This window comes from Trachurus trachurus (genome assembly GCF_905171665.1).
Source record: "Trachurus trachurus genome assembly, chromosome: 8".
In the NCBI taxonomy this organism is placed as follows: Eukaryota; Metazoa; Chordata; class Actinopteri; order Carangiformes; family Carangidae; genus Trachurus; species Trachurus trachurus.
Window position 1 is genome coordinate 30,093,167 of NC_139905.1, and position 25,406 is coordinate 30,118,572.

General features: G+C 42.6%; 1 protein-coding gene across 1 annotated transcript; it reads right to left on the reverse strand.

Annotated features, from left to right (window-relative positions):
* Positions 1 to 496: 496 nt before the first annotated feature.
* LOC310990397 (chaperone Ric-8A-like) lies at positions 497 to 23,370 on the reverse strand (the record flags this gene model as incomplete). Its single annotated transcript, XM_083977742.1, has 14 exons — positions 497 to 659; positions 3,058 to 3,340; positions 6,505 to 6,649; positions 7,563 to 7,652; positions 9,265 to 9,421; positions 9,749 to 9,843; positions 10,929 to 11,117; positions 11,212 to 11,335; positions 13,069 to 13,321; positions 13,373 to 13,607; positions 14,810 to 14,911; positions 16,549 to 16,563; positions 17,972 to 18,019; positions 23,281 to 23,370. The coding sequence occupies 14 exons, from the start codon at positions 23,368 to 23,370 to the stop codon at positions 497 to 499; spliced, it is 1,989 nt and encodes a 662-aa protein (XP_083833868.1).
* Positions 23,371 to 25,406: the final 2,036 nt, after the last annotated feature.

Consider the following 25,406-nt stretch of genomic DNA (forward strand, 5'->3'; position numbering starts at 1 on the left):
GCATCATGGAGGTATTTGGATGTTTTTTTGTGTGTGTTTTTTTTACGAAGAGCTCTGGTGTCCCTTTGCTACCATGGCATTGAAATGCACTGCTACGCTAAGACCCCCTGTAACTCAGAGAAGGGACGGTGGGCTCCGAAACTTCTTCCAGCCCTTAGTCAACATGAGGGTGAGTAGATAATGAGCGAAATATCATTCTAGGGTGAACTATCCCTTTAAACAACAGAAATGCTGCTCCTTGTAAAAATACCATTCTTTTTTCTTTTTTTTGTCTGCACTGGCTCAACCTCGTGTGTTTTTGGTGTTTCTTTTCCACGTGGCTGGTCTCAGGTCAGTACACGATGGCTCACACAGTCATTCATACTGTCATCAACATACTGTAGTGTGAGTGGGGATTATTCATGCATTCATACGATGCAGCCTCTGCTCTAAGCGTGTGTCTCTGATGCTTTGTGAATATAGAAGGAAACATTCAGAGCTCTACAAAGTAAAGTTTCTATTCCATCTCTCTTTCTTTCCTCCACTCTGGCATCAGTTCCACCTCGTCCTCTTCATCCTCTTCATCCTCCTCCTCCTCCAGCGTGGAGTTCCTCCTCTGGCTCCAGAGAGGAGCCAGCCTCCCGTCGGCCGTCACCCCCATCGGCTGAATGATCTGGTCCCTGGATGAGAGACAGAGAGACAGGGAGACACGGTCAGCGTCGGTTTCTCTTTGAGCCTCCACATCGTAGGCAAGGCAAGGCATATTTATTTATATAGCGCATTTCATACCAAGGCAACTCAATGTGCTTTACATAAAGACAAAATGTTTTTTTTTTAAGCAGTACTAAAGAACTTTCAGTTTTGGTTGAGTTTGGCGGCGCCTGTGGACCAAAGCGGTAGTGTTTTGCCTGAAGGAAGACTCCATTTCCCATGAACACTAGCGTGAAGCCCTGTAAATATCCTGCATTACAATTAACAGAAGACATCAAAACTAAGTTTCTGTTTCCAGTGGATCATTTCAAAGTGAAAACACAAACATAATCCATTGCTAAAGTGCCGTTTTGCCTGTTCCCTCCTTGTTGTGACTCGCAAAAGTGAAAGTGAAACTTAAGTGAGAGCAGGGTTCCTACCATGCTCCTAAAGCTGCTTAGTGCCAGAGAAAGAGATACAGACCCCCTCAGGCCATGACAGAGGTGTCATTCAACTTGTAAGTCGATGTATCATCACAAAAGTTATGAAAATATTTTATGAAGGTTGAAAAGTTACTTAGTGCTGGTTTAAACAGCATAAAAACAAAAAAACACAGTTAAAAGCAGGAGCAAAGAAGAATAAAAAAGTAAAAGAAAAGAAAATAGATAAAGTTAAAAGTTCTTAAAAAGAGCTCAGCTATAAGCACATGAAAAGAGAAATGTTTTTAACCTGGATTTAAAAGTGCTCACAGTTGGGGCTGATCTCAGTTCTGCTGGTAGTTTGTTCCAGTTGTGAGCAGCATCACAGCTAAATGCTGCTTCACCATGTCTGGTCTGAACTCTGAGCTCCACTATCTGACCTGAGTCAGTAGATCTTAGAGCTCTACTGGGTTTATATTCTACTAACATGTCATTCATGTATTCTGGACCTAAACCATTCAGTGATTTGTAAACCAGTAGCAGAACTTTAAAATCTATTCTGTAGCTGACTGGGAGTCAGTGTAAGGTCTTAAGAACTGGGCTGATGTGATCTGATCTCTTTGTTCTGGTTAAAACTCGAGCTGCACATAGCCCGCAGATGTATTTTTTTATTACTACATTGGAAAAGTCCAAAGCCCCCTCCTACTACTTCTTGGTTAAGTGATTTAATGTCTTTTTTATCTCTGGAAAAAGTGAAATATTCCCTAAGAGGCTCAGCAGCCAATTTTTTTTAATAAAAGATGGCAACCTCTCATCACATACGTTACAGTAATACCCTCACCTCACTGGACCCTAACTAAATCGATTTGATGTATCCAATATTTTTTTTTTTTTTTTAAACTATTTTTCATCTAATTTTTTTTTTTTTTTTACTGAGCATACTGAGTATCCTTTATTTTTCTATTAGTTTTAATATCATTAATAATATTTCTCTTTTTTTCACCTATGTATGTACGTGTGTATGTGTGTGTGTCTTTTTTACTTTTTTATTTTTCTCCCTTATTGTTCTTGGGGGATGTTCTCTTTGGGGTTCTTTGTTCTCATTAAAAAAAATGGAAACAACTGTGGTATAACTTTATATTTTGTATTAATAATTGTGAGATGTTGATCTCCAATCAACCTTAAAACCCTTAAAGCAGAAGTAAGCGATCCGGTCGTTTTGGCTAATGCTGCGTTCCAGGCAGGCTTTTGAAACCGTAAATTACAGCTTCAAGTCACAACTTACGATTTTGTAGCGTTCCAGGCAACCCACTCGTGTTTTTCCGACCTGTTTTACCTGTGAAAGTCACTATAACGGCCACTCGTAACTTCCGACCCGTGAACTCGTACCAGATCGAACTGGTACAACTTCACAGGTCGGAAAAACACGAGTTACGAGTTTCCTTGAACGCACCATAACAGTCCTCGTCCCTACGTCACCACATTCACGGCGTCCCTTGGCTGCACACACAGCCCTGCATGCCGTTCTCTCTCCTCATTGGATAAAAACTGTAGGATACGATAAATGTTTTCTCCTCGACTCAGAGCAGAGCAGAGGGAATGGGAGACCCGTGTTTCAGACCAAACACTCTATGTAAGTGATTGCTGTCGGAAGATATAACTATTTAAGACTTATATTAACACAAATATATCACTCACTTCTGCTTTAATTCTGGATATGTTCTTAAGTTGATAAAAGGCTGATTTGGTTTTGGTCAGATCTGAGTCTATCAGCACGCCAAGGTTTCGGACTTGGTCTTTAGTTTCTAAAGACAGTGACTGAAGGTGTTTACTGACAGCAACCCTCTTCTCTTTATTGCCAAAAACAATGATCTCAGTTTTTCTTGATTTAACTGAAGGAAATTTTGGTTGATCCAATTTTTGATTTGCTCTAAACAGTGAGTAGACTAGACGCCATATAGCTACTCACCGTGACAGTCTGTTGATCATGCTGATGAGGCGGCAGGCCTCCTCCTCCTTCTCCGCCTCCGTCAGCCCCTCCATGGGATCAGGCTGCTCCGCCTCCACCCGCCCCGTCACCAGGTTGATCTTGGCTCTGGCCTCCCGGTACTCCTCTGTGTCCGAGTCCGAGTCGCTGGAGTACCGGGAGGCGTACAGGCTGGCGCTGGACTTCCTCCTGCCGTTGAGCAGCCCCCGAGCAGCCAGCAGCCCCGCCGCGTTACCGTAACCAGTGTACTTGACGAAGCGGCCCACTGTGAGGGGACACAACACACACAAGCTCACTGCTGGCTCACACATACAATCATTCACTGTTTTTTTTTTTTTTTTACAGTGACTCCAGTATAGTGGCCCTGAGGCAGCACAGTCACTGAAGAAAACACATTAAAGGGATAGTAGCATTTTTTTTAAAGAGGGGTTGTATGATCTACAAATAGCCCCTAAGTACTTTAATTGCAGTAGAAGACTCTCTGCACTCCTCCCGTTAGCAACGCCAGCCCATAGCCCTGCCCAGAGATTTACAACATACAGTGTTGTGAACAGACCCAAAGAAACGGACTATTTTCGCGGCCTAAAAGAGGTTTTACCTGAGAAAAAATACACAGTTCCATTGTTCGCTATAATATAATTTTTTCCAGCCCCTCAAAATGCAGGAAAAACGCAGTTTTTATTTGGACCTAACCAAAATACAACTTCAGAAACGTCATCATTTCTACAACATGAGCTGCAAATACAACACAACAGTGATGAGGGAGAACCCCCCCCCCCCCCAGTGTCTCACCTGATCCAGCCATGAAGGCAACGCAATACAACTACAGCACGTCCCTGCAGACATGTGTTATGAATGCACATAATTTATGTTTTAACTTAAAGGGATATTTCAACATTATAAAGGCAAAGTGCTGTAAAAATGCCAAACTGAGAAAAACAGCTTTTTGTGTTTTTCATTGTCAGGTTTAAGCATCAAATTATGAATAACTACCAAGTCTATAATTGATTAGATAAAGGTGGACTGAATGAAATGTATTTTGTAGTTTGTCTTTCTGACCAATTTTCACCGTTTTATGGCAGATACTGCACTTTGCCTTGGTTTTGGTGCAGATACTGCACTTTGGCTTGGTTTCACAGTGCTTTTTTGGATGGACAGCAAAAAAAAAAAAAGCCCAATAACTCTGGAAATTTTAGCAGTGCCAATATCAAATTCCACCAGATTGAAGAGAATATGCCACACTTTTGATTGGTCAAAAAAAAAAAAGAGATAAAATGCAGATACTGCACTTTGCCTTTGTAGGGCAGAGTAGGTTCATTACCTTTAATTGTCGGTGCAAGCTGTTTTTAGATCGGCGGGGCAGAGACATGAGCTGCTACACATTTGCCTTGAAAACAACTTGTTCCATTATCATCTCATAGCGTGGTGGATGTGAAGGTCTCAACTTGTCCATGAGAGCGTTTTGGAGTTGTTGGATTAAGTGCAGCTCCCGTCTCTCCTTCGCTGAGAAAAGCTCTCACAGACAATTAAAGGTAATGAACCTACTCCTAAGACTATAGGGATTGTCGCAATAGGGGAATTTGCCAAAATGTTGAACTATCCCTTTAAAGAAATCACAATAGGCACTAAAAACCAAGTGTGAACCAGCAGGTTCATCACTTCTCAGTGTGTCAGTACAAACACTCCTGTGGAGTTGTGAGTATTTGCAGCACATTTGTGATGAAAAGTGTTTTTGTTGTGTGTGTATGTGTTTTTTTTGGACTTTTGAAGCCTTTATTGTGACAAGACAGTATTAGAGACAGGGAATCAGGGGGGAGACAAGTCCGATTTGAACCCGGGCACCAGAGGCCATCGTGAAGCTGCCTCCATCAGCTCTTCCTTGACTGAACAATCCCCATTTACCCCATAATCTGTGTTGTAAACTGTTTTCTTGTCTGACATCTATGTCACGTCTGCCCGTCCTGGGTGAGAGATCCCTCCTCTGTCTCTCACCCTGAGGTTTCGCCTGCTTTTTTTTTCTTGGGAGTTTTTCCTCAGTGGATGTGAGGGTCTAAGGACAGAGTGTTACTGTATGATGTTATGTAAAGCCCTTTGAGACAAACTGTAAAATGGCCTATAATAAACTTGGCCTTGTTAGGACTGTGCCGACATGGGCCCTGCTCCACAGGGTGAGCCACCAGAGCGGCCTGCACGTGTTCTCTTAAAGGGAAACTTCGTTTTTTTTTCAACCTGGGCCCTGTTTTCATATGTTTTTCTGTATACATGAGTGATGGATACAATTATTGAGGTGGCTCCAGTATTGAGCCGGGCAGGCAGCCTGCAGCCCAGCTAACGCTCTTCAACCGGGCAAGTGGCTCCCGTCAAAGTTCGCCCTATAAACCTGCATTTTTTACAGGCTCAGATAGTTACAATGACCGGAGCATTTCCAAATTGTGGCAACAAAATGTTGGGCTACTCTTCACGCAGCTTTCACAGACTACCTTACTCCGACACAGACACGCTGAAGTTATGTCTAGCTAGTTCCCCACCGGTATTTTGCCACGAGTTATCGCGAGATTTCAGAAGTGCATTGACTGTCCTCTCCTTTGTGACAGAGTGGCCTCACCCACAGTCTGATCCATCACTGCCACTATAAGATTAAGATTAGACTATGAATGAATCCAGTGAGGTCAGTCCCACTAAGTAGATGTGTATTGAGCTGCACATTGAAACGATCAGATCAGACACAGATTAGAAGTGTGTATGTCACAGTCTACATTAGGGGTGGGCATTGCCAAGGACCTCACGATACGATACGCATCACGATACTTGAGTAACGATACGATACGATATTGCGATATACAAATTTTGCGATATATTGCGATATTCTACGATATTCTACATAGTTCACTGAAAAATGTAAAAGGCATTATGCATCTTAAAATCCAAGTTGTATGTACATCAGATGATAGTGATAATTTATGGGACAAACTGAGTCAAAACAATGTAATTCAAATTATCCATGCCATTTTATACAAGTGCAAGTTACAACAACATATTTGCATGAACAACACACTGTCTGAGGTAGCAGTACAGTGACACCTCGCGGAGCAGAGGTGCGGAAGTCGTACTGGATTTACGTCTGAAACATGATTTTTTTTATTTTTTTTATTTAAATATTGAATATCGATAACGTATCGTGATATAAAGTATCGCGATATATTGCCATATCGATATTTTTGCCCACCCCTAGTCTACATGCAGTTCTTTGTTATTCTTATCTGTCATCTCCTATCAGCTGTAACTGCAGGGTTTCATCAGTCACACCCCAAATGAGGAGCCTCCACCTCCACCGGTCTCTGTGCAGCTGGAAGCAGGAGCTGGGTGTTTCTTTCTAACCTGGGTATCTGTCCAACTCTGGAGTGTGTGTGGTGAACAGTGTGTGTGTACCGTTCTCCTTGCAGAGCACAAACAGCAGCTCGGCAGCACAGTCCTTCAGGTCCGTGTCGATGTGGGTCATGAGGCGGACCAGCTGGCCCCTCAGCGTGGTGTCCTGCTCGGGTCGGACGTCCACGTCCCTCAGCGGAGGTAAGATCTGAGGTGAGAGTCCAGGTCAGCTGTTAGTTCTCTCTCCCCCTCTGATGCTAAGGCGCCACAAGGCAGAGACCATGATACTCAGGAATGTGCACTGCAGTACAGATTGAACTGGAACTGATCTCAGAGCAGAGTCTCCTGGGTCAGCTCAGTTGAGGATCTGGCTTTTACTCAGTGAAGTGAACTGTAGCTGTAGATTTAGGGAGAGATGCTTTCCTGATGCTGTTACCAGCCCCACATAGAGCCGTAAGAATTCTACACTATGCCCAGTACAGAGCACACACAAACCAGTTGTTCATCAATGCAAAAATCCTCAAACTACACGACTTAATCAACTACAAAACTCAGCAGATTATGTACAGGGCCGTAAACAGAGACCTTCCGCATAACTTACAAGGTCTTTTCATAGACAGAGAAGTGACACACAATCTGAGAGGAAATATGTTATTTAGGCAGAGGAGAGTGAGAACTACGCTAAAATCCTTTTCTATCTCAGTCACTGGTGTCAAACAGTGGAACAAACTAGATGATGAAGTTAAAAAATCAAGAAACTTGTGGGCTTTTAAAAAAGAAATACGAAACTCTATTCTAGACAATTATAAATTGATTTAAACCCCGAGAAAGGCGTTTAAATCAATGTATGTATGTATGTATGTATGTATGTATGTATGTATGTATGTATGTTAAGAAAGAAAAGTTGTGATGAAATGAATGTATTCTGAATGGTAATCGGGGCAGGACCTGATGAGCTTTATGCTTCTCCTGTTTCCCTTTCGGTCATGTTGCTTGTATTGTGTAACTGAAAGTCTGATTCAATTAACATGTCCGAAATAAATAAATAAATAAACATATAAATAATTAACTCAAATATTCAATGGAATTTTACATGAGCACTCTTGGGAAGACCAAGTTACCTTCTGCCGTAAGTAGTGGCGCGTCTCTCTGTGAACGCGGGAGCTCTCAGTCAGCAGGTTGAGGACGGGGGTCAGCTTCTCCTTCAGCTTCTGAGTCTGTGCAACACAATGTTAAAATGCATCAGTGAGTAAACCACACCTGAGCAGGAACACTGAGATTCACACTTTTTAGGGGTTTCACACCGGGGTTCCGGTTCCGGTTCCCGAACCCAATTTTGAACCAGCCAGCGCGTTCAAACTGAAAAAATAACCAGGTTGAGAACCTGAAAAGCCGGTTTTCAAGGGAACCAAGAAATACTTCCATCATCAGTGAGCGTGTCGTATTCCAACCTGTGAAGATGAGCAGGACGAAGGAGAAGGCAGCGACTGACAACATGCAGAAAAACAAAATGTTTGGTGGTGATTTGGGAAAATACAGAATTTCAAGAAAAGCTAGAAAGCACAAAAGAAAGAACAAGTTATATGAATTTCCTTTTGGGGCTTAATCAAGTAAAGTAATTCTCATCTTTAAACTCTGGGAAGAGAACAACCAACAACAACCAACAACCACAACAGACCAAATAATTAGTGAATGATAATTGATATGAAATGATAACAGAGACAGCAAAAAAAGAAAGCATGGGAACATCCTCCCACTTGGTTCTACTTAAACTGGTGTGAACGTGGACTAGTTCCAGAACCAGAACCAGAACCAGAACCAGAACCAGAACTGTGTCTGTCTGAAGTAAGTGAACACAGAGCAGCATCTGTACTGTGACATGTGATCAGTGACAACACATCAGAGTAGCAGGTTAGCTGTTAGCATCATGTCATGTCTGATTCACCAGCGTGTGTTGTTGTGGAAACTGTGTACAGTGGCCCTGAGAGCTCAACACACTGCAAAACAAAGTCACAAAACACCGTCACCAGTGTGACACCATACAACACTGAAGAAGATGACTGTTTCCAGGGGACACATAAAAGTGATGCACCTGGCTGTGACAAAGATTGCCACATTTCTTTGTGTTTGATCTATTTTCAGTATGTCTTCATCTTGCTTTTACTGACCACATTGAATCTTTCACCTTGTAAGGAAGATGCCTATGACCTTTCCACTTGTCAATATTAAAATTATAACCAATTAATAATCAACTCTATCTTGTAAATAAGAAGTCTTAGCAGAATAACGCAATAAATTCTCAAACTGGACATCAATATCTTATACTCAATACCCAGTAGTTAGAGCTCAGCTCTGTAAAAACATCTCAGTGTTTTGTGTAACAGTCAATGTATGCAGAATAGTGAACATAGCAGTGGTAAAGAGCTTTACATTGCCACAAGTCAATGACTATTGGGGGGGGGGGGGGGGGGGGGGGGGGGCACACAGGGTGGCCAATCAGATTGCAGGGGGGGCAGGTGCCCCCCTGTGCCACCATGGAAGACATGCCCCTGTCCAAGTAGTAGCAGCCTATTCATTAGTGGAAGTTGTGTCAGTTTATTATGTGTTCTGATGTCGTGGAAATGTGTTGGTATTAAGCAAAGGAAGCAGCTGTTTTCACACCTGATACTGTGAAAAGTGAAAAACCTGTTAGATGTTTCATAAATGCTGCGATGTCACCTTCGATGTTAATGATGGTGCAGTTATTTTAGTGCTGGAGGTTTTTGGGTGAAGGTGTTGAGAATGAATCATTAGGTGATAACACAGTTGTGTGTCTACTTCAACACTTGCCCTGTTCAGACGTCGGTCCATGAAGAGCATCAGTGCGTGGACACAGTCCATGTTGACTCCCTTACACCTGTAGGACGCCTGGTCCACGTGGACAGACACCAGGACGTCCAGACAGCTGAGCGGCAGAGCTGACAGGATGTTGACTGTGTGTCTGTGGACAGAAACGTGGAAATGAAACATCACAGTCAGGATGACTGATCATCTACTGTGGGCTGATCTAGGAACAGTTACACTCTGATCTCAGGTGGACACAGCACTGTGCAGGAGTTGGAGGCTCGAAGATTCAAATATAAAGCCCTGGAGAGCTGTTTTTTTTTTTTGCTGTACGTTTGGACTCATTGCAGGATTAATCTGGACCAATCAGACGCCTCCTGTCCTGATGGTGACGATGGAGAAGAGTCTAAACATCTAAAGAGCTGAAAGCGGTTGCACAGTGCTGCAGATTCCATGAGTCAGATGTTTACAGCTGCTCTCTGACCCTTGAAGCTCGTCCGTGGTGTCCTCTCCGTCACACGACAGCAGCAGGCAGTGACGCATCACGGCCGCTAGGTGGCGATACAGAGCAGCGTCCTCCTGAAAACAACACAACCAGCAGCTGTTAAAGGTCCAGTAGTCAACACAATTTTGGAAGAATTTGTTTGATTGGTCAAAAAATGAAATAGAAAATGTCACACCCTTTAATAAAGAACACATTCTTTTATTCAAAGATGATGTCCCCTCAAAAATGTCAAATTTGTTAAATATAGTATTACTTTTGGGTAAATACCATAACTGCTGAATAAATCCCCGTCAATAGCTTGTTTTAAAAAATAGCCCTAACCCTAACCCTCCTTAAAGGGATAGTTCACCCAAAATTCAAATTTCACTCATTATCTACTCACACTCATGTCGACTAAGGGCTGGGAGAAGAGTCCTCCGTGCCTTCTCTGAGTTACAGCGGGGCTCCGTGCAGCACTGCATGTCCATATGACGGTTGCGAACGGAGCTCACTTTTCTTTGTCCAAAAAGACACACCAAAAAACATCCAAATACCTCCATACTGCTCATCTGTAATGTCCCTCTTGTATTGAAGCCCCAACATGAGAAATTGTTCCGAAAAAAATTAAATAAGTCTATATTTTAAGCTTGTTTGTAGCTGAAGCTCCCAGTGTCTCAGTTCACCACTCTGCCTGTGTCTCGCGGGATTTGCACAGACACAGGCAGGGTGTCAGTGCAAATTGCGCAAGATTTGAGACTGAAACACTGGGAGCTTCCGCTACAAACAAGCTTAAAATATAGACTTATTTAATTTTTTTCGGAACAATTTCTCATGTCGGGGCTTCAATACAAGAGGGACATTACAGGCGAGCACTATGGAGGTATTTGGATGTTTTTTGGTGTGTCTTTTTGGACGAAGAAAAGTGAGCACCATTCACAACCATTATATGGACAAATACTGCTGCGCGGACCCCCCGTAACTCAGAGAAGGAACGGAGGACTCTGAAAATTCTCACAGCTCTTAGTCGACATGAGGGTGAGTAGATAATGAGTGAAATTTGAATTTTGGGTGAACTATCCCTTTTAGTGAGACAACGATTTAGGGGTCAAAAATGACGGGAATTCTCCTTTAAGGAGCAAAAGGTGCAGCTGATCACTACAGAGCTGGGGTCTGTTCTCACCTCGTCTGGCTCGTTCCTGTGGTATGTGTGGGTGATGTTGAAGAGGGTCTTGAGGATCTCGATGACCTCCTGGGACGTCTCCTTGGAGACGGGTGGGTCCGTCCGATCGCCGAGCACCTCGTAGCCCTCGCCCCACCTCACGGCCAGGCACTGCTCCAGAGCCGCAGTCAGCACCGACACCCCGCGTTCCTGATGAGACAGGCATCAGACCGCAGGCCGTCAGCACATCAGGTCCATTCATACACAGTTGTAACTGTGAATCCACAGGTGTGAAAGCTTTCACCTGCTGCAGCTGCAGCCGGAGCTCCGGCCTCAGAGCCGTCAGCAGGAAGAGCAGCCTCAGCTTGTAGAACTGACCGCTGCTGCACACGCCCTGCTTCACACTCTGCCACAGACCCTGCAGGAGCCTTCAGGAGGAGCAGGGGAATATGATTTAAATACACCGATTAGGAATACCATTCTGACCACCTTGTGTTCTTCTTGCTGCCAGATACACAACAAACTGTGCTGCACTGTGTATCCTGACAGCTTTCTATCCCACACAGAAAGAACCTATAGGTTTTAATATAGGTTTGAATATATGTGACATACATAAAATTGGCCGTTTTCATATATATGGTGCATGCAGCATATATATGCACAGATAAACATAGGTTTCATACTATATGAAACCTATATGCTGTTTATCTGTGCATAATGCTGCATATATGCACCATATATATGCGTATATGAAAACGGCCAATTTTATGTATGTCACATATATTCAAACCTATACTTTCCATGTGGGATCAGAAGCAGCATGAACTTGTTCAGCAGTCTGAGCAACATTATCGGTCTGTTGGATGGGAGCACACGGGCCAGCCTTCTCTCCCCACGTGTATCAACCACTGTTCCTTCCTTGGACCAACTTCTGATAGATCCTGACCACTGCAGACCTGGGAACATCCCACAAGAGCTGCAGCTGCAGCACATGAGAGACCCAGTCGTCCTTGGAGAACTGGATCAAATCCCTATACTGTCCAGTTGTCCTGCTTCTAACACATTTATAGTCTGGTGACATATTTCTGTTTAACATTTATCATGTGGGAAACCTAATCACTTGTTGTTACAGTTACAACCTACAAATGACAGACATGGCTATGCCACTAGACACACCTTGAGTGTTCACTTTACCCTGCCTCTACCAAGAACTGAGGCACATAAGTGAACTGTAATAATAGAGCAGTGACATACTGGAATCGGCTCCCACCACATATAACCAACATTGTAAATAAATGGAGATTCAAAAGAAAATAAAAGAAGCCATTATTGGTAAAGAAGTTATGTTTAGCTAGTGGGTTGAATTCTTATCTCAAACTGTAACACTCTAAAAACTTAACCCAGTGGTTCCAAACCCTTTTTTTGGCTCATGACCCCATTTTGACATCACAAATTTCTGGCGACCCTGTGATCATGTGCAGTCACGTGACCGTGGCCGTCAATCAAGATGCGCCAGCTCAGATATTTTTATATGCTGCATTTTATTTGAACTCGATTTATATATTAGAGAAAGTGAAATTATAGAATACAATTGTTTAGGATTGTGTGTGGTGTTTTTAATCATAATTTTTTTTCAATTACTAGACATTTCAGGCGACCCCAACGTTAAAAAAAACACTGGCTTAATGTCATTTGTTGAATGAGTCAAACTTATGTTGTATTTGTTTGTTTCGTATGTATTTTTTAAAAATTATTTCTATTTTAATAATTAAATTCTGTTATTTTATTGGATTATGCTTTGATTGTTATGTGCGTGTGTCTGGACTGGAAGAATAGTGACCTCCTTATTATGGGGATCCATAATAAAACTAAAAAAATCAACAACAAAAAAACATGAACTTTGAGGAGAAAATGTTCACCTGCTGCCTAACATATCCCACCCACTAGTGTTCATCAGTGTTATACTTCACCTGTCAGAGCTCAGAATGTTAGGCCTGATCGGTGTAAGTGAATATTTAAAGTGTCATGTTTGTTTGCAGTTTGGAGCAGATGTGGATCTAGATGCCTAATCCTGGAATTCTCATGTTGTTTGCCTTGTGAACAAGATATCTCAAGAACACACAAAGTGTTAGACTGTGATTATGCTGATGATGAAGGTCACCTGAGTGCGCTGGCCCTCTCCTGTGCCCTGGAGCTGTTGTAGATAATGTTACACAAGACTTTCATGGCCTCCTTCTTACAGACCTCTCCATCTTCCTCCTTCTCCTCCTCCTCAACGTTCTCCTCCCAGGTGTCTTTCTTCCCCCGGGGGAGCACCACAGCTCCTTCATCTTCTCTCCACTTGTAGCCGTTTGCGGAGGCAGCCGCGGCCAATGAATATAGAGCGTCGTCTTCCTCTAACTCGTCCTCATCCTCTTCCTCACAGCTGCAGCCTGCCCCTCTCTTCATCTTCATCTTCATCTGACTCTGCGTTCTGGCTGAGAGATCCTCAGGCTGTTCCTCCTGCGCCTCCTGCTGTGAGCGTGCGTGGTGAAAGATGATGCCTCCCAGGTCTGCCAGGGTGAGGAGCGCGCCGTCGTCCACCATGGGCCCCAGGGCCCGCCGGTCGCGGGACAGGATTCGCAGGGTGAGAAGGCAAACCCGTAACACAGCAGGCTGGAGCTGAGAGTTGATGAAGCTCAGCAGGGCCGTAGCCAGACGCTGAGAGACGTGGAGGCAGCAGCACGGGGGGGGGGATTCACAGTGATTAGTGAAGCAGACAACAGCAACAGCTCTGCAAACTTACTGATCATACACACACACATTATAATAATAATAATGATGATAATAATAATAACACTTTTTCTATATAGCATTTTTCTTAACAAAGTTCCCAATGGCTTTACAAGAAAAGTAGAGCCAGATAAAAGAAAAATCCAAAGTGAGCATCATAGTGTCAAGTGTAGACCGGCATTATGATAAACATCTCAAATTGACATTTTAGGCGAGACACTGGAGGCAAAATCACAGTTTTTCCAATTTTGGGCTATTTTTCTTCCTTAACATGTCTTCTTTCAGAATAGTGGAAAGAAATGGTAGAAAATCCACATTAAGGTGGTTATTTTACTTCATTTTCTCTCTTTCGTCAGTCGATTTGTGACATACTGTGCTGTGCCTGTTGTCTGACCCATGTCATTCCTCCGTATACAACCAATCGTAAAAGATTTACATTAACAATCAATGGAATTTTACAGTACAAGTCTACAAGTCACAAGTCTAAAGGCTGTTTTCTCAAAATTAGTTTTACTCAAAATCTCCACTTCAGCAGCACTTACAGACACCAAACCTTCCAGTTTTATTCCTGTTTATATTCTGAAGGTTCACAGCCTGATTTATATATTTTATTCCTAAAACGAGTGATAAAAAGAGATATCCAAAATCCCCTCAGTAAAAACTGTTGACTCTAATATGTATACAGTAAGTCAAAAATAATAATAATATAATTGAAACATGTTTAAAGAAGAGCTGTAAAGGAAGTTAATGAGTTTTGGAGTCTGATTTCAGGCAGAGGAGAGTTCCTGTGTGTTGGGGCCTGGTCACCTGGGTGACAGTTCATGTACCCATCCACAGGTCTCAGTTCTCTGTTGGGCTCATACCTCGTCAGTAAGTCAAAGATGTAATTGGGGGGAGGTCTTTCAAAGAAGATTTAAATCAATCAGGTTGGTCATAGTTGCTAGTTTGTGTGATAAGCAGCATTTTATTATTGTGATGCATCAGTCAGGCCTCAACCCACTGCTTGGTTGAGGCCTGACTGATGCATCACAATAATCAAGAATCCAGAATATATAAAAGCAAGAGCAACTCTTTGTAGGAGACTGAATAATCAGGACTGGACCCTGTCTGAGGTCACCATCACATCCTACCTGCCGGAGAAGAAGATCAGGCTCCTCCTCATCTTCTTCTTCTTCTTCCTCATCTTCATCCTCAGAGTCAGGAGCGTAGTCCCTCACTTTGTTCTCCCTGAACTGGGAGATGAAGTGAGAAGTTACTCTGCTGTAACGCACATACAGTCCTCAGCCAAAGCACTGATCTGTCACTCACAGAGCCAACTATTAGGCCTTAGTTACTGAATAAGAACTGAATAACATCATAACAATAAATAATCACTTTGTCTCCTTCTTTGAACTATTTAAAGTCATTACAGCATGTTAACACTGGATCTGAGCTGCTTCTCTTCTCTCTTTCTGTCAATTAGTGTTGACTTTGATTTGATTTGAAATCTTTCATGTCCCTGTTGGGTAATTTGGTTTCATAGAAGATCATAGAAGAGACTGATGGGAGGAGCTGCTACTCTTTGATGTCATGTGGTAATAGAAAGTAAAGGTTTGTTTAAAGTAAAAAGAAAAATACGCTAATCATAAATCAATGAACATAATCTGCTATGTGCAGTCAGAAAGAAACTGTTCATAAACAATATATGTTTTACAGGCTATTAGACAATAACAATAAAAGGTTAAAGGGATACACCAAAAAAAAAATTTGTGTCTTGCCTCACTCCCGAGTCCATGACCAGCAGATAGACCCCATCCTTTCGTCTGTGCGTGCAGTAACAAGAGAGATACGGGCAGAGCTGGCGCACCACTGATTAGCTTAGCTCAAACACTGGAAGTGTATGGGTAGTGTTAGCCTGCCTCCTACCCCAGCCGAAATCAGCAGTCAGAAGCTGATTTCATTTTAGCTCTACACTCTGTAAATATATCACTTCATCAACATTTCAAACATTTTTAGGTGAGAAAGTAGCTGTTTAGATCAGCAGTGTGTCGTTAATTTGTCTAAATACCAGCTGTTTACAATTTTGTTTGGACAAATTCGGCACTACTCAAGCTAGCCGTTGTGACCAACGCACTTCTGGTTACTTTAACAAAATAAAACACCCGTTGCCCTTTACATACAGAAAACCATGACGATAGAATTTGTGCTTTTACTTTGAAATAGGAAGCTAACCTACCCTCGATGTAGCTAGCTTGAACCAAAATAAACCGTCTTTGCTTGAACCCTCCGTTTTGACCGATCTCGTCCCGTTACCGGCATTTCACCGCTCACCGGAGAGTTTTGTCCGCTCTGAGACAAAGATCGGCCCGCCAGTTTTCCGTTTAGAGTTGCTGAAGAGTGTCTCTGATAACTTTAGGTGGAGGCAGGCTAACACTACCTGTACACTTCCAGCGTTTGAGCTAAGCTAATTAGCGGTGTGCCAGCTCTGCCAGTATCTCCCTTGTTACTGCACGCACAGTCAAAAGGATGGTGTCTGTCTGCTTGTCATGGACTCGGGAGTGAGGCAAGACACGACAAAAAAAATGTTGGCGTATCCCTTTAACTAACTTCACAACTGTTTCACCTTCTATCCCCTCATTAATAAAGCTCACAGTCTGCGCTCAGGGTTATAGGCAGCCTGGCACCACCTAGCTTAAGCATCTCTACAGGGTCAAGGTCAACGGGCTGCTGAGTCATGAAGAGGACGAGCAGCTTTGGGCATACAGCTGGACACTGTTACACAACACACACACACACACACACTGGGAATGACTAAGCAATCTAAGCCTTTTTACAGATTATTGTAATACACAGGGAACACAGGGTGAGCTCTCTCTCTCTCTCTCACCTCCTCCAGTTGTTGTTGCTGTGGTCAGTGTGTCCATCAGCAGGGACAGAGATGCATGTGTGAAGAGCAGCAGTGAAAAGCGTCAGAGACACGAGGGGTTTTGTGGGAGTCGGAACAACCTGTTAAAAGCTTCACAGTCAGACTCAGGCTTTTGTAACTACTAGCCTACATCTACGTGATGACACTGACATCCACAGCCAGTGTTCACACCACGACCTGACAGACCATAGTAACAGCTGAACTCCACTGTTCAGACAGGGTGTGACTGAGCTTGACTGTGTATTTCCATTATTTTTTCTGAATAATTGAAGATTAATTTGTAGTTTCAGTTATTTTTGCAAAAAACACACATATCACAGACCAGTCATCATTTTAAAGGGATATCTCAACATTTTGGCACATTCGCCAATTGTCATAATCCCTATAGTCTTGGGAGTAGGTTTGTTACCTTTAATTGTTGGTGCAAGCTGTTTTTAGATCGGCGGAGCAGAGATGCGAGCTGTATTTTCACCTTTTCCTCTTTTTATATTTAAAAAAGAGGGATATTTAAGACACGGCTGCTCGGCAGAGTGACTTCAAAAGTACAAGTAGTTCAGAGTATTTGCTTCATGTGTCGTAATGTTACATAATTATACGTTATTATTTCATAAGGTGGTGAATGTGCAGGTCACAACTTGTCCACCAGAGCGTTGTGGAGTTGTTGGATTGTATATTTAGTTTGATGAGGGAAACATGGAAATACCATTAGCCTCCGTTGTGTTAGCTGAGCAGCTCACGTCTCTGCCCCACCGATCTCAAAACAGCTTGCACCGACAATTTAAGTTAATTAACCTTCTCCTATGACTAGGCCTAGGGATTATGGCAATAGGTGAATTTGCCAAAATGTTGAACTATCCCGTTAATGCTGAGGCTGATCAGTGTGAACACATCTCACTGAGCTGCAGATTCAGTACATTTTAAAATAGATGTAGGCTATTCACCAGTGTTTGTCATTGAACATATCACACAGTCGGCTGGATATGTGACTGTTGCCATGGAGACGGGAACTCCGACCAGTGAGGATAGTATAAAATGTAGCCCAACACATGTCTGTACAGACTCAAAGTCCAGGTTCTGTCTAGACCTGCATATGGTGTAGATCAGAAGACTCTGACAGGCTGATCCGGTCTGCTGAGACTCAGATTCTGTTAGAGGATGAATATTTGTAACACAGCAAAAGCTGAGGCTATGTCTATTGTCAGACGGTGAATATAAACAGAAGCAGTAGGACTCCAGCAGGTGGTTGTTATCAGGGCTGGATTGAGTGAGGGGCCTCAGCGGAGACCTGCTGAGACCCAGACCACTCAGAGGCAGAGAGACAGACCCAGTCAGGGTGAGACAGAGTCTGATGTTAAACAACAAGGAGACAGAGACAGGAGCTACTGACCTTTTTCCTCTCCTGCATCTCAGTGTTGAAGAAGAAGCAGTCTGCATACTGAGGAGAGAAGAGAGAGAGGAGGAGCCGTTCATCATCAACAGCTCAAGATGTCTTGACCGTGCACCAATGATCTCAGAGAGACCGGGTTCTTCTGTATCCTGTCACTTTAAAAACCTGCGGGACAGAATTTGAACACATGCAGTGACTGATCTCCACCGGGACATGTTTACATCAGGGACCTGGTCTCTGGTCCACCTCATACTGAGAACGTGGGACGAGATGAGAGCAGCATTCACTTCAGGTTTAACTTTGGGTTTTTTCAGTCCCGTGACGGTGGTTCTACTTCTTACTGGGCTAAATCACCATGGCAACAGGCAGACAGTACAAATCATTGGATGGTTTTGATGTTTGAGTCTTTCCATGTGTCCACTCTGGTTTTAAAACACAGTTTCTAACCATCAGAGGAGAGTTGATGACTATTACAGCTTCATCTCACCTGATGATGAAGGTTACTCTCCTCTTCATCACTGCAGCTCAGAATAACATGAAGAGACTCTGTGACCTGGACGTTCTCTCTTTCTCTACAGCAGAAACCACTTTCCTCTTTGCTCTACTCATGTGATCATATTGTTTCATCAGTGTCTCTTTTGCTTTTATATTAATACTTAATTCATGGTTGTGATGATGTTGCTCATAATAAATAACTTTGCCTCTTTCACATGAACACACTCGCACCTGGACAGATGAATGCAGAGTTAATGGAACCGACAGATAATGTTAGGTTTGTTGAAGCCAGATAACTTCAAATTATCCTGGATGTTGAACTTTCTACACAAACCAGGTGATGAAGAAAGAAACAGGAAACAGAAACGTCTTCAGTGGTGGGCCGAGAACGTGACTGAATTCAACTGCTGACTTACGATCAGTGGTCAATTTTGTTATATTTAACTTAAAGGGATAGTTCAACATTTTGGCAAATTGGCCCATTGCCATAATCCCTATAGTTTTAGGAGTAGGTTTGTTACCTTTGACTGTCGGTGCAAGCTATTTTTAGCTTCTCAGAGCTATGCTATGGAGGCTAATGGGATTTATTGGTTTCCCTCATCAAATACACAATCCATCAACTCCAAAACGCTCTTGTGGACAAGTTGTGATCTGCACATTCACCACGCTATGAAATAACGTAATGTTACCAGACAGAGTTGTTTTTTAGGTAAATTCATGCAAAACCTGAGTTATTGGATTGTGTATTTGATGAGTTCGATGAGGGAAACCAAGAAATTCCATTAGCCTCCGTAGCGTAGCTCTGAGCAGCTCGCGGCTCTGCTCTGCTGCTCTAAAAACAGCTTGCACTGACAAAAAATAGCTTGCACCTATTCCTAAAACTATAGGGATTATGGCAATGGGCCAATTTGCCAAAATGTCAGTTGTCAGGTCCAGTTTCTTTCAACTCTGAACCATTCCAAAAATCAGACACTTCCTATCACCCTCTGACCTAGAAAGAGTTATTCATGCATTCATATCATCCAGACTGGACTACTGAAACTCCGTCTACTCAGGTATTATGGCGCATTTCCACTAGCACGGTTCGGCTCGGTACGGCACGGCTCGGCGCGCTATTGCGTGTTTCCACTAGCACGCAGTACCTGCAACCGGGTACATTTTTGGTATCACCTCAGCCCTGGTTCCAAGCGAGCCGAAGCGTTACTAAAACGTGACGTCAGCCGACTGCCTTCCACTGATTGGCCGATGAGTGTCGTCACTGGAAGCGACGACCAACAACAGAAATGTTCCTGCTGAAGCCGTTAATATAATACATCCATGGCTGAAGCCTGTTATTACCAGAGAATTTCTAATATTGAGACTGGCTCTGTTATTACGTGACTTTATTAAGTTTTAAAGGGGACATATTATGCAAAACTCACTTTTTCATTGCTTTAATATGTGTATTTGCGTGCCTCCTCACCCCTTAAACGTAAGTTTTGACAACTACGTCAATATTTTGTAAACTACCATAGTCAGAAAATGTGTCTCTTAACAAGCCGTTTTAATTTCACCCGGCTTATTACATCACAAGCCGGGTGATGTGAACATTCAAGCCCTCGCTCCCATGGTTACCATGGTTACCTCAGCTACCAGAGCGAAGATTCTAAACCGACCGTTTAGAGCAGGGCTGTGAAACTGGTGTGTAGAGAACCCAGCTGTGCTCAATCTTTTGGTTTTTCTGACCAAAGCATGTTACTAACATTACTTTTAGACATCAAGGTACCATGTCAAGAAGCAGAAATGAGCATAATATGTCCCCTTTAATATTTTTTCATGCGAGAAAGTAACTGTTTAGATCCCCATGTGCGGTTAGTTTATCCAAACGACGGCTGTTTAGAAGTTTGCCCCGATGTTTTTCGAGTGTGAAGCTCCAGGTCCGAGCAGCGACCGGTTCATCACAGAGGCAGCAGCCCGGCTCCTGACGTGCTCCGCCGGCCAGCCTACCACCGTCACCCCGAGGAGAAAACGACCGCTAATTAACTTACCCGATGGCTTTTAGACGTTTACCACCGGCTGGTTAAACTCTTAAATGTTGGTCTCATTGATGAAATCTAACAATTGTGGCTGTAGCAGAAGTTTGTTTGTGGTTAGAAAGAAGAGCAGCACTGCCTTGGGGTCTGTACGCACAGAAAACACCACATTTACATCAATAAATAAATGTTTTACAATGAACCAGGCCGATCTCAGAGCTGGCAAGACTCTCCGGTAAGGCATATTGAACGGTTAAATGCCGTTAACGGAACGAGAGCAGTCAAAACGGCGGTTTAAAGCTAGCTACAGCGAGGGTAGGTTCACTTCCTGTTTTCAAAGTAAAAGCACCAATTCTATCGTAATGGCTTTCCTTATGATAAAAGGCAACGGGTATTTTATTTTGTGAAAATAACCGGAAGTGCGTTGCTCACTACGGCTAGCTTTAGTAACGCCGACTTCGTTGAAACAAAATTGTAAACAGCTGGTATTTTGTCAGATTTTCAACACGTTGGGGATCTAAACGACTACTTTCTCGCCTGAAAATGTTTCAAATGTTGCTAAAGTTATATATTTACAGAGTTTAGAGCGTTGCTCGGCGACGTGTAAATGACGTCACGGCGGTACTAGTGATACTCAGTTGTAATGGAAACACAACCAAACCGAGCCGAGCCGTGCCGTGCCGTGCCGAGCCGTACCGAGCCGAGCCGTGCTAGTGGAAATGCGCCATTAGTCAGACCCACCATCTCTCGCCTTCAACTAGTCCAAAATGCTGCCGCCCGGTTATTAACAAGATCAAAGAAGCGAGACCACATCACTCCCATTTGTGCATCATTACACTGGCTCCCTGTTCGCTTCAGGATACACTTTCCCTCCATGGCCTCGCCCCTTCGTATATCTCTGAACTTCTCACCCTTACACCACTACCAGAACCCTCAGATCCTCAGATCGTGGCATGTTGGCTGTGCCTTGTTCACAGAAAAAAAAGTCAGGGGGCCGGGCCTTTTCTGTTGCAGCCCCTCGGCTCTGGAACAGCCTGCCAGAAGCCATTCGAAAGGCTGACTCTGTTGAGGCTTTTAAAGGGATAGTTCACCCAAAATTGAAATTGAAAGTTATCCGTGGCTTCTCTGAGTTACAGGGGGTCTCGGCGTAGCAGTGCATGTCCATATAACGGTTGCAAATGGATACCAACTGTCTTCGTAACAAAAAGACACACCAAAAAACATCCAAATACCTCCATGCTGCTCGTATGTAATGTCCGTCTTGTATTGAAGCCCCGAAATGCGAAATTGTTCCGAAAAAAAATTAAATAAGTCTATATTTCAAGCTTGTTTGTAGCGGAAGCTTCTCGAAGCTCCTCTTCCCGGTTCGTCCAATTTGGAACCAGGGTCCGTCCTCTTCCCGGTTCGTCCAAATTTGACGAACCGGGAAGAGAAGCTTCCGCTACAAAACAGGCTTGAATAATAGACTTATACATTTTTTTTCGGAACAATTTCGCATTTCGGGGCTTCAATACAAGACGGACATTACATACGAGCAGCATGGAGGTATTTGGATGTTTTTTGGTGTGTCTTTTTGTTACGAAGACAGTTGGTATCCATTTGCAACCGTTATATGGACATGCACTGCTACGCCGAGACCCCCTGTAACTCAGAGAAGCCACGGAGGACTCTGAAACTTCTCCCAGCCCTTAGTCCACATGAGGGTGAGTAGATAATGAGTGAAATTTAAATTTTGGGTGATCTATCCCTTTAAACGCCACAATTAATTCATCGTAAAGATTCCAAAAAAGTTGATGTTGGAACTAGGGTGGGAGAAAAAATCGATTCACATAAGTATTGCAAAAAATTTTTTGACGATTTTTAAATTGATTTTTTTTTTTCAAAAATCGATCTTTTTTTTTTTTGTTTAGATTTTTTTATATATATTGTGCAATGTGCATTTGTTCGCCTTTTTTACATACAGAGAGTCGTTTTGAAAAGGGTTTAAGTTCACTTTATAATGGAGTATGTTAATTTATAGGCTCCTACAGTATTTGTGTGCAGATAAATGTTAAAATGTAGCAGTTTACCTCAGTCTATATAGTATCTAATTTTGTCAGAAAGGTTTCAGAAGCCTGTTTTTTCTATACTCTTTTATTTTTGCCTCTTTTATGCAGTCCAGGCTTTTGAAAAGAGACTTAACATACAGTATGTATTGCTGCTGAATAAATCTTAAAAACTGACTTACATGTGATGTGTATGGTTCCTGAAATAGAAATTTCAATTTTGGGTGAACTATCCCTTTAAGAAGCACCCATTTTTACGTTTTGGCTTTCAATAGCATTTCATCTGTTTGTACACTCATCTGATTACCCTGGGTTTTAATACATTTTATTTCCTCTTGATGTTGGTTTGTATTGATGTTGGTCTATGCGACATGTCTTTATGCCTGTTGCCTACGTGACATGTTGCCTGTGAAGCACTTTGGTGCAAATGCTCTTTGCTTTTAAGGTGCTATATAAATAAATGAAATCATTAGGCTTTGGCTCATTCATCTCAGAGGTTCTGACACCTCCTCTGACAGAGGTGGAGGTGGGTGGAGCGGAGCAGCGCAGAGCGGCGCAGGGGAAACAGACGAGACATCATTCTCGTCATTCAGCCAATCACACCCACTCCTTTTTTTTTCTTCCTCAAAGAGGATTTTATCCTTTAAGCAAAAAAAAGAGTTCAGCACTGACGCGGACTGTTTCCATGGTTACCGACGTGAATTTGGTTCTGGTTACAGACTGATGTACAGTAGTAGTCATGGCAACAGTGAGTGACCTGGGTGTTGTAGTCGTCCAGGAGGAGCTGAACCGTGTCCTGGTCTCCTCGGAAGATGCTCTCGATGATCCTCTCCACATCTGGACCCATGTCTGAAGAACCTGACAGCAGACACAGTACAACATCTGTTTGTATGAACTATCTATGATATAATAACTCAGATAACTACAATAATATACATACAATAACATCCAACATGTAGAATATCACTGGGCTGGTTGGGCAGACATCTAATAATATTCATGATATGACACATGAATGAATGAATGAATGAATGAATGAATGAATGAATGAATCAATTTTTTATTTCCAACATGTATACAAATAAAAATAAATGTATGTAACTATTGTACATACAAAAGAAATAAAATAAAGAGCTAAGACATAACAAAACACCGCATATTGTTCGAAAAAGGAGTGGGAAGAAGTACAATACTTGGCAATGATGTTATATAGTAACACATGTTGAAGCAGAATACAATGACTCACACACACAGCTGTTTGGATTTGAACAACACCAATGAAGTGGGGCACTTCCTGTAGAGAGCTCCGTGTTACAGAAGCAGGGCCGTTGGTGATCATTCTAGGGGCCCAGTGCCCAGTGGGGCCCACAAAAAACCCCAGTAGTCTAATCTTGATATGACTGAATTATTCTGCATAAGACCCTGACTAATACTCATAGTAATGCTGCATTAGCATCAAAACAAAGTAGGCTAAATAAAAAATGATAATACATACTGGACTGTACGTAGTCTAAGAAAAAAAAGTGGAAAAGTCAGGGGGCAGGGGCCCACTTTAGTATTCTTTCAGGGGGCCCAGAATTCCTAGCAACGGCCCTGTACAGAAGGTGGACTCACCTGTTGCAGTGCAGAGACGTGGACACAGACTCTGACAGCTCCTCTCCTCTTCACTCTGATGAAGTAATGGATGTGTAATCTCATCTCTCTTCTTACCCCCTCACCTTCCCTCCTTCCCTCCCCCCTTCCCTCATTCCCTTCCCCTCACTCTCTAAGCCCTGGATTTACTCCAGACGTCTGCACCACACTCCTGAGTCTCTGAGGTCACTGCTGCTGCTCCACACTGACGCTGCTGCTACCACCAGTATCTCCACACTCTGTTGTTCACTGCCACATTTCCACATAGTTGGTTTATATTTTTCTGTCACTGTCAGATTGGATAAATTAAATGATTTTTTCTTTATCTGGTTTCAAGAAGTGTCTTCTTTCTTTCTTTCTTTCTTTCTTTCTTTCTTTCTTTCTTTCTTTCTTTCTTTCTTTCATTCTTTCTTTCTTTCTTTCTTTCTTTCTTTCTTTCTTTCTTTCTTTCTTTCGTCTTCTTCTTATCAGTTTCTGACAAAAAGATTTTTACATGCAAGTCTATGAGGACTGACTTCCTGTTGGAGTAAGTTTCTAGTGGTCATTAGGGGAACTGCAGTTTTTGGTTTTCTGTGTTCATTTTCAGCCTTGCAGACTGACTGCTATGTGATAATAGAAAGTGTTGTGATTTCCACACTGACTTTCAAACAGTCAGCCCAGTTAGAGCAGCATCCCCTCTCTCAACCTCAGTTGATCAATGTTACAGAGGTCTGTGAAGGTGGAGCTTACTTAAACACAGATCTGTCATTTATGGCTAATTAATATTTTGTGACGTCCCAGAGACCTCGACCTTTGACCTTTAACCACCGAAATCTAATCAGTTCGTCCTTGAGTCCAAGTGAATATTTGTTCCAAATTTGTTTGTTATCACTTCATCACAAGGTTATTATCAGTTTTGAAATTTTCAATAGTTTTTATTTTTATTTTGTTTTTCAGTTTGCTTTTTTTTAAATTTCAGTTTAGTTTTATTTAGTTCAACAGGTGAGTAAGCACTTTTAGTTTAGTTTTTGAGGAATTTGTTTTATTTAGTTCTTATTTAGTCTTCGTCTTAGTTTTAGTTTTTCAGGTTTTAGAAAGCCTCTGTCAGACCACTGAAGATGAACTTCCACATTTGTGGAATTTTTGCCTTTTATGGTGTATTCTGCACCAAATGTTAAAATGATACATTGTTTCATTTTTCAGTTAGTGCGGTTGCGTTCACACCTGCTTTTTGTCACTCGGGACCAAACTTGGAGAACGTCACGTCTCCAT